A 10,000-nucleotide genomic window follows, 5' to 3' on the forward strand; every position below is an offset into this window, starting at 1 on the left:
TGATATTGGGGAGTTTAAAAAAATTGTGAATCCTATATATTGGGCAAAAAATGGCTACGATGTCGTCATGACAAAGAAATGTAATTTAGGCTTCATATTTGACATTTTAACAATAAACTCTATTACAAATAACAAGAAAACATAAAATAAAACCGTATATATATATCAAACTTTTTCCCCAAAATCCACAAATATAAACATAAATGCACGTCCCCGCATTGTTTATTCTGTAAATAAAAGATTTCATATCAGCAAACATAAATGGATAAATGTCTGTTTACGCTCGTATCAGACAGTTTCTGTCGACTGAATCGGTCGAGTTCCACTTTAATCTTTACAGACTTCCACCAGTCGTAGGAAGGTGACGCTCTTAACTTCTGTCCTGGTCCACAACTGTTTGACTGTCAATGACACTCATCCTCTCACTCGCTATGACAGTTTATAGTCAACGAGTTTCAAAAAGTCTTTGCTGACGGTGAAATCAGTTCACGTCATATGATTCTATGAATTTGAAACGGCGTCACGATGAGCAACATGTGATCTGCTCCTGCTTCACAGGGGCTGCCAGGAAAGGACGGGCTGCAGGGCCGACAGGGGCCCCCGGGAACCATCGTGAGTGTGTTTGTGTGAAGCGGACGGAGGACGAGTGACGGCGTCGCACGCAGCAGCTGCTTCACGTCGATTACAGAAGAATCAAGCTGGTTTTTTTTGCCAGTTTGCAGGATTACTCAAATAAATGACTCTGGATTTCCACAAAATTTGGTGGAAGGTTCAGTTATGGCAAAAAAAAGAATCCTATAACTTTTGGCGCCGATCCGGATCAAGGGAGGATCCAGGAAGGTTTTTTTCGATACGTTAACATCGTGCGAACCACAATTTTACAGATTTTTGTCAATTTCTGCAAATCTAATTTAAATATCTCCACAAAAATTGGCGGAAGGTTTCAGTTATGGCGAAGAACGGACACGTTGAATTTTGGAGCGGATCCAGAAATGAAATTGTATTTTTTTATCACAATCTTCTACCTGCCGGGCGTTGTTCGACATTTTTGTAAATTTCTGAAAATGTTTAATGATGTGGGAGATGAATGAATATGACTCTGACTCGGTCCTCTCGTGTGTCTGCTCAGGGGACCCCAGGGGCCCCGGGGGCTCCAGGAAACACCGGCCCTTCAGGGAAACAGGGAGAACTGGGACCTCCGGTGAGTCGGTGAATCGTCTTTCCTTCTTCCTGCTCCTCAGTGTTTCCCCGTCGCTGCAGCACGAACGTCGTGGACACAGAGTGAATGATCCAGGTGTCAGTCAGGATTAACAGAGCGTCTTCCTGTCCAGAGCCGCGTGTTCGCGTCGTCACCTGAACGCACCTCGGGCTGCCGACCCTGAACACATCGCTGATCCGTAGGACCACAGGTGGTTAGTTCAGTGTCTGCAGGTTTCATTCGTCCTCATTCACCCGTCAGGGTTCGAAACAAAGACAAGATTCTGCATCGATGCACCAAAGTCCTCAATCTGCGTTAAAACCTGGAACAACCTCGGGCTCTGTTTGGTTCTCACCTTATATTTGTTAAACCTGGAGGATTGTGTAGTTGGAATCAAGGTCAGGGTGCGTTTCATTTGCTCGCCCGTCGGTGGCGTCGCGTCCAGATGAACTTTTGATCCAGTTTGAAGTCAAATCTTCTTCCTGCGGGAGAAGATTTCCTCATGAATTTTATTAAAACGACTTCAAACATTTATGAATCTTGACGGACGTTGATTTTAAGCTTCAACTTGACTGGTTGGAAAAGGGGAAACAAGCGCGAGGCTTAAATTCCAGTTTGATTTTACGTGATGGACGCAAAGAAGATACAACAACTAAAGTGTTGATGTATTCCAGAGACGTTAAACTAAGACAGTTATCAGCTGCTGAGCTTCAACATTCACAGCCACAGACGAAATAAACCCGAGGCCCTGGAGATGAATCTCAGTGGCTCCGAGGTTTGTGATCCGCGATGTCCGACTGTGACGCGTCTTCCTCCTTTGTGTTTTCACTGCTTCTGCTTCAACCTCAGGAGTTTAACCAGAGCTCCGTAAACTCAGAGGCGCTTTGTGTCCGCAGACGTAGCGTTTGTCGGTTCCTCTCATTACTTCCTCTCTGTTGCAGGGTTCTCCCGGAGGCAAGGGGGAGAAGGGTGAACGGGTAAGTGTCCGTCCGTCCGTCCGTTCCTCGTCTTCTGAACTCACCCAGGTGAACTGACCCGCACGAAGCCTCGTCAGAACATCCATCAAAGTCACGATCATGAGAAGCTAAATCACATTGGATCTAATAAAGACAAACAACTATTATCAACTATTTTGATCATCGATTAATCGCTTCAAGTCGTGTTCATACTTCTCTGATTTCATCTTCTTACATGTGAATCTGTCCTGGTGTCTCTGCTCCTCTGTGACAGTGAACTGAAGATCTTTGGTGTCGTGGACCAAACAAAACATCATGTTGAGGTTTTGAGGAAACACGACCGACATTTTTCACCATTTTATAGACAAAACGATAAATCGATAATGAAAATACTCGTTTGTTGGAGCTCCACTAACTTTAAATACACAAGACGACTGAAACGGAAGAAACCAAACTTGTGTCTGAATCATTTGCTCATCTAGTGAATACGTGCGTCAGGGAAACTGTCACATGGAATATTTTCAATTCTGTTTTAAAGTCAATCACAGGAGAAACTTCGTACAGTTGAATGTTTTCATTGAATTTGAAGGATGAACTCAGTCAGATAATAACAATAACAATACATTTTATTTATGGCGCCTTTCAGGACACTCAACACCTTATATGTACAAATGATTAAAAAAAAAAAGATAAAAACTGATCAGACGTAAATACAGAGCAATAAACAACAACGGACTAAAAGAAGCATATACACATGCGCATATGTATGTATATGTATGATCATTTTATTTATGGTTATGAATGTATATATATATATATATATATAAAATTTGTGTTGGACCTCCCCATGATGTCAGGTACAAGTACGTCGGGGGGTAAAAATATAAAATGAAATAAAAAATGTATAGAAAATAAAAAATACAGACTAAAAGGAGCACAGGTACATAATAAAACAAGATGCCGAAGGTTCGATTCCTGTTGATCACTGAGGTGGTCCTGACAGGTCTAAGTGACCTCCTTCTGAAGAAAGAGTTGACGCGCGGCCGACGACCTCCACTGTGATGTCGCCTTGATCCATCGTGTGAAACGTCGACTGTAGAAAAACTTGTGTGGAACTTCTTTAAACTCTCTGTGAACTTTATTCTTCTGGTCGGTTCAGTGACGAGAGGATACTGTGAAATGTTTGGACTTTTCATCACTGAATGCTAATTGGCTGAAATGCCAAGGAACAGGAAGACGAAAAATCTTATATTGCCCCGCCCCTTTTCATATGAATTACATAAATACAGATGGACATCCGTTTTTTTGATTTCCCTTTTTTTTTTTACTAATTAAAACCAATTTAATTATACTTTTATACAGTATATTATCAATAGAAATCATCAGAACTTATTTATTACTCCATACACATTCACAGTTTCATTGTTTGTTTCTTTATTAAAGAAAAAGATTGAAAAATATTAGAATTTTTTAAGTTTTCTGTTTTTTCTATCTTTCTCTCTTTTGTTTGCTTCTTTTGAAAAAAGAAAAAAATTAGTGAAAATTTACATAATGTCCATTGTTGGCTTATTTGAGTTCTTATGATAAAAATAACTTGCAACATTTTTAATCATTTTCCAGAGAATTCCACAGTTTCCCTACATGTATACATAGAAACATATTCATGCTGATACACAATGATTGTTTTTAGATGTGGACAAAATTTTACAGCTAAAGAAGGAAAAATGATGCGGTCGCTGCTGCAGCAGCTCTGACACACCTCACACATCAGGCACCGTTCTAGATCTGTGGACGACTGTAGATACTGGAATATTTATATATATATGTATAAAAAATGTGAATAAAACTTTGTGTGTGTCGTCAGGGTGACCTGCAGTCGTCGGCGTCAGTTCAGGCCATCGCCAGGCAGGTCTGTGAGCAGCTGATCCAGAGTGAGTAACAACGACAAGGACCGAGGACTTTTCAGTTTGGTCCGAACCCAAAAGATGTGAAAGGTTCCTCGGACCACGGTCCGAACCAATGGACCAAAATTTGGTTTGGTCCAGATCAAACCGAAATATGGTTCCGTTCGTTCGGTTCGCAGTGTGAAGACAGTTTTTTGGACCAATTACAGAAAGTTAAGGCAAAATATTTCTTTGCAACTTATGGATATTTTTTTGTTTGATATTCTGTTTGAACTTGTTTTGGGATTTACATGTCGTTTCTTTAGACTTGAGATTTGTGTATGTTTGTATTTGAATTACAGTTCTTTGGATTTTTACCTTTTTAGTTCCTTTTTTACTTTGCGATTAATTTCCCAGTGCATCTTTTACCTGTCGGGCTTCCTGGGACTTTGTCCCGTTATCTCTTGGTTTAAGTTTAATTCATGGGATAATTCACCTCCTTTCTTTGTTCTCAGGCCACATGGCTCGTTACAACTCCATCCTGAACCATGTGCCGAGTCCACCAGTGTCCATCCGCACTGTGCCCGGGCCCCCAGGAGAGCCCGGTCGACATGGGTCCCCGGGAACCCAGGGAGAGCAGGGACCCCCTGGAAGACCCGGCTTCCCGGGACAGAACGGGCAGAACGGGCAACCTGGAGAAAGAGGTAGGACAGTCCACCGGATCAGGGTGAGGGGAAGTACAGTCGTTGCATCAATTTAATGCTCGATTTTCAACGGTTAAACTTGTGTTTCTACTTGACACGATGTTTCAACCAGGTCAACTAGGAGAGAAGGGCGACAAGGGATCACCAGGGACCGGAGTCCAGGGCCCCAGAGGACCAATAGGGCCGCCTGGTAAGTTAAACCACTGCAGAGCTGTTTCTGTCTGGACCACGTCACTGTGACTAATCAATTTGATCTTCCTCCTCCTCCTCCTTCTCCTCCTCCTCCCAGGTGCCCAGGGACAAGGCAGACCCGGGAACCAGGGTCCATCAGGGCGACCGGGGAATCCCGGAGCCTCTGGTCGGCCTGGGGTCCCTGGACCTGTCGGCCCCGCGGGGCCCCCGGGATACTGCGACCCGAACTCCTGCGTGGGCTACAACGTTGGAGGTACATCTTTTAATACAGAGCTGGACGCATTAATATTTCCCTTTGATTAAGTTATTTGATGAATGATGATTGTGGAGGTTTAAATAACCGATACACTTCATGTTAATGGCAGAAATATCTTGTTTTAAATATGTTGAACTGCACGACTGAGCATGAAGGTCTTCAGGTGAAACAGGCTGCATGTCTCAGATACGTGTGTGTGTGTGTGTGTGTGTGTGTGTGTGTGTGTTCAGGCGCATCTCTGTCGTGGTCACGTGATCCACTGAGCTCGTTTCGGTTGAATCGCTCCGAGGGTTTTCTCTTACACGTGTCACTCACTAAAAAACAAACAGCAGGGCAGAAACATTCCCCACAAAGTGATGATGGTGAAACGTTGTCACTGTTTTCACACAGCCACTTCATCTCCAGCGTCCAAACCACTCAGAGTTTGTTTACTCGGCCTTTCACAGGAAAAAGACACACGGGAAATTATGTTTCAACAGCTTCACGGGAAGCAGCAGCGCCGGATTTATCACCAGCGCCCAGGAAGCTTTGTGTCAACATCGGAAAACACAGATTTACTCAGTTCACTAGAAAGAGCTCAGCAGAGCTCCACCGAGGCCCAACATCCTCCTCATGAAACCTTGTTTAATCTGTCTAAAAGAATCAAAGTGATAAATATTCCTGGATCCACCCACCTGATTACGCACACACGGATTGAGATACAGTTGCACAAGGAATATTGCTACAAAATTGGCCCCATAGGACTTTTTCTTGGGGATTTCGTGGAAATCTGTGATGTCGGCCGATGTAGCTTTTTCCTGGGCCGATATCGATTATTATTGATCTAAGAGACAGATAACTGATATTTGAAACGGATATTTGTCTGCAGTAAACAAAAAGTGTCAAAAGACGTCAAAATTTAGAATAACACAAACTCTTAAAGCTTAACTTTGTTGAAATGCCTTAAAGCACGTTTAATTCCCAGAACCTGAGCACACAGCGCAGGGAGCTACTGTATCAGCAGCATTAATATGAAGTTGAACAAACAAACATGGACGGGACATTAATAAAGTCCGGAGAGTCGTGACTGCGGCTGCATCAGATTCAAAGTAGCAAATACAAACAAACAAACGGACAGGGGTCGGCGGAAGTGATTCTGAAAGTGGTATGTCTCTAAAAGAAAACCCTGCATGAGTCACCTCTGCATGATTGTGTTAATATTTGTTGTGTGTTGAGGTTAAATGGTGCTGTTCAGCTCGCAGCCTGCAGGGGGGGTCGTCATGTGAGTAGCGTCTGCATGTTGTCGTCTTCCTCTTCCGTCTTTGTGTTGTTGTGTCCGTCTGTCGACCGTCGCCTGGTTTCACAGTATTTCAGTTTCACGTTCACAAACACACGACGGTGACGACGGCAGAGACAATTCACTTCAGCTGATCAGCTGATTCGCTTCAGCCACGGTGCCTCTCTCTCTCTCACTACACATGAAGATTACTTGTCTGATTGGTCGAACGTGTTGCTGTGAACTCGCACTGACACAATCACCTTCTTCTGATTTTCCTTCTAGATTACGATCATCCAGTGCCTCTTTTTTAACAGACAGGCTCCACTGACGTAATATGAAAAAATAAAATACAAATGTTGATTTCCTTAAAGCTCACATGCACGACAACTACTGACAACTGCTGGTATCAGTTTTGCATGTTGCTTAAAACCTAAAGTTAAACTTTGACAGATTAATCTTGAAAACATTAAATCACCCCTAAATTGCAATTGTGAGTTAATGGATAACAATTCTAATACTTTTCCATGCAGAACGTATAAAGAAATGTGCATTGAAATTTCTCACATTAAACGCAAACATTGTTGCTGATTCTAACTTTAAATTTTCAGCTGAAACTTCCTTCTAACGCTTGGTAACCTGTGGTAATCTTTAGTGTACCTTTGTTACCCCTGGTAACTCTTGGTATCCCATTGGTAACCCATGGTATACCCTTGGTAACTCTTGGTAACCTTTGATAATCCTTGGTATACCCTTGGTAACTCTTGGTAACCTTTGGTATACCCTTGATAATCCTTTGTATACCCTTGGTAACTCTTGGTAACCTTTGGTATACCCTTGATAATCCTTTGTATACCCTTGGTAACTCTTAGTAACCTTTGATAATCCTTGGTATACCCTCGGTAACCTTTGATAATTCTTGATAATCCTTAGTATACCCTTGGTAACCCAAGGTAACTTGGTAACCCTTGGTAACTCTTGGTATCCCATTGGTAACCCTTGGTAACCTTTGGTATACCCTTGGTAACTCTTGTCCCTCTGTGTCTCTTACTCTACCTTCTCGTCCCGCCCATGCTTCCTGTCTCGCTAACCCAATCAAAATCAATCACACCAATCCAAAACATTGCTTCCACTGGTGGCGGGCCGGCCATCTTTGTTTTGGGGCTCTCATTGACTGTCTGCCTGTCTGGCTGGTGCGCACTGGCTGGTCGCTGCCTGGTCACTTCGTAATGCAGAGGGTGAGGATGTCACTCACGGCGGCGCTATCCCCGCAGTGCAACTGCCGCCCAATGTCTTCCAGAACTATGGCGAGGTTGAGGAGGACGACCCCTACCGCTACTACCAGCCCAACTACCCGGCCCCACGACCCGTGTCACCCGACGACCCCACCCTAGACGACATCGAGCTGACGTCCCCCGGCGTCCACCGCAGCTCGCGGAGCCTGGAGGGGGAGGAGCAGAGGGCGGGGCCGAAGAGGAGACCAAAGAGGGGAGTGAAGAGGCAGCCGGGACAAACTAACTGAAAGGAGGTGATTGGAGGACAGAGGGCCTCTCGCTGCTTCTGATTGGACAGTTTGGAGCCCTTTATGGACTAATAAACAAGTGCCTGATCTGGAGGGTTTCCTATGGACATTGTAGAGGGGAAGGGGGGTGGGGGTATCAGGTTGGGACTATTTTAACTCATCTATGCCATTGAATTAACTTTGAGAAAACCCTTGATGATGTCTTTGCTTTGTTTTTGTGGGGTTTTAGTCTCAGAGGTCCAAAAATGGACGGAGCTTCTCTGGACGTTTCTCCGGTAACAGCTGCAACTGTTTCTTTCGTCTGATCCAAAGTTTCTAAAACATGTCGTCGCTGTCGTAAAGCAGCCGTGTGTTATTTACCTGGTTGGTCAAGTGCCTCCTGATTGTCTGGCTGGAATATTCAGTGATGAATCAGCATTTATGACAAACTACAGCAACACTCACTGTTCATGTTTGTCTGTCGTCACTCTGGTTTCATGACAGCAGACACGTCAAAGCTTCTCTTTTATCTCCATAAACGAACCAACCACCCAAAACTTAAAACAACCAATGATATTTGACTTTTGACTGAATATAAAGATGAATGACGACTCCTCAAAAGTGAAGCCAAAACGTCGTGATCGCCCCCCTGGAGGCTTCTTGCAGTACAGCTTCTAAGCCCCGCCCCCCACCACATTAGCAGATGGACCGAAGTCAAGTGTTCGTGTTTCTGATCACTTTGCTTTTCATCAGTTATTTGATGATAAACATCATGATTGACAGCTGACACTGACTCCTGATTGGTTGAGCGTGTGTATGGGCGTGGCTCCGCGCCCATACACACGCTCCAAATTATGTCACCGGCACAAAATGGTAGCGCCCGAATCAGAGATGTTTTGGCTTCATGTTTGTTCAGAGACGTTCATCTTTACTTACAGTCACTGATCGTCTTCACATACAGTTATGGATCGTTTATATATATATAATCCGATGTAACAACTAAAACTTTAAAATGTCTGATTTCAGCATGTTTTCTTTTAACGGCTCCAATTTCTGCAACCAGATAGAAAACATTTTTAAAAAACAGTTATTTATCAAAATGCATGTTTTTGTTTTCCATTTACTGTACGATGTATCTTTTCTTTTAGTCTAATGGAGCCATAGACACGTGTTCCTGTTCCACATAAAGATGATTTTACATGAGACAGTTGTTCTCACAGCGTCAACCGCTCAGCATGAGAAAGTCATGATAATTATAATTTTTTGTAAAGGTATTTTTTGTTTTGTTCCTCTGACAGTTGTTTCCCTCCCTCTGTTTCTCATTTTGTTGTTTTGTATCTTTTGGATTTTTCTGCCTGACTTTTTTGATTTAATTTAAATCGCCATCTGTGCGGGTCTCTCAGTTATTAATTTTCATATTTTATGCAGAAACTAGAGACTGATGTGAAAACAGTGCTCTCTGCTTGAAGCTGGAATGTGTTTGGTTGCATTCACGCGTTTGATTTGTTTCCCCGCTGGAGATCAGTCAATGGAATGGAAGCAGCGTTCGGAAGAAGGCGCGTCTCATTTCTGCACCTCCATCCTTTTTCTAATTTGGCCAAAACTCGAGCACAGTTTGGATGTTTTTCCAAATCGTCCCTGAAAATCTTTCTTCCTCTTCAGGTCTGTGAGGAGATCCAAGTCCACGGGGTTTGAGATTTCCCTCTGACCACTTCGCTTAAAATATGGAACTATCAAGGAAGTAATTTATTTTTTACTTGGTATTGATTTTCTCAGAACAATAAAACTGAAGTACAACCAATGTCTTTGTCTTGTGTCTGTGTGTGAGAAACACCAGAGGGTGCGCTTGTTTCTGCTCTATCAGGTGTTTAGTGAGCGTCATCCTTAACGCCGCCGGGCGCCGTGCGGGTGCAGTGAGGCGTTCCAAACGTCTTGTCGCCGCCGCCGCCATGTACTAACTAAACGCCGCCAGGCTCCGCCCACTAACCAACAACCAGAACATGCATATTTTTCTTGTCTCGTGTTCAATAAATGTCTTTCTCACTGTAAAAAAAC

General features: G+C 43.4%; 1 protein-coding gene across 4 annotated transcripts in view; it reads left to right on the forward strand.

The window, feature by feature from the left end:
- The window catches only part of LOC118291630 (collagen alpha-1(XIV) chain), a 58,964-nt gene extending 49,218 nt beyond the window's left edge, over window positions 1–9,746 (forward strand). For 2 of the 4 annotated variants that reach the window (XM_035619953.2, XM_035619957.2), the window contains 8 exons: window positions 559–612; window positions 1,130–1,201; window positions 2,140–2,175; window positions 4,019–4,085; window positions 4,553–4,741; window positions 4,854–4,931; window positions 5,031–5,186; window positions 7,680–9,746. In XM_035619953.2, the coding sequence (XP_035475846.2) occupies window positions 559–612; window positions 1,130–1,201; window positions 2,140–2,175; window positions 4,019–4,085; window positions 4,553–4,741; window positions 4,854–4,931; window positions 5,031–5,186; window positions 7,680–7,966 (939 nt within the window). In that variant the 3' untranslated portion in view covers window positions 7,967–9,746. Of the gene's footprint in view, window positions 1–558; window positions 613–1,129; window positions 1,202–2,139; window positions 2,176–4,018; window positions 4,086–4,552; window positions 4,742–4,853; window positions 4,932–5,030; window positions 5,187–6,729 lie in introns of all 4 variants that reach the window. The other 2 variants (XM_047330331.1, XM_047330332.1) reach the window with 2 other exon arrangements.
- Window positions 9,747–10,000: the final 254 nt, after the last annotated feature.

The sequence above is a fragment of the Scophthalmus maximus genome, chromosome 22 (assembly GCF_022379125.1).
Source record: "Scophthalmus maximus strain ysfricsl-2021 chromosome 22, ASM2237912v1, whole genome shotgun sequence".
NCBI classification, from domain to species: Eukaryota; Metazoa; Chordata; class Actinopteri; order Pleuronectiformes; family Scophthalmidae; genus Scophthalmus; species Scophthalmus maximus.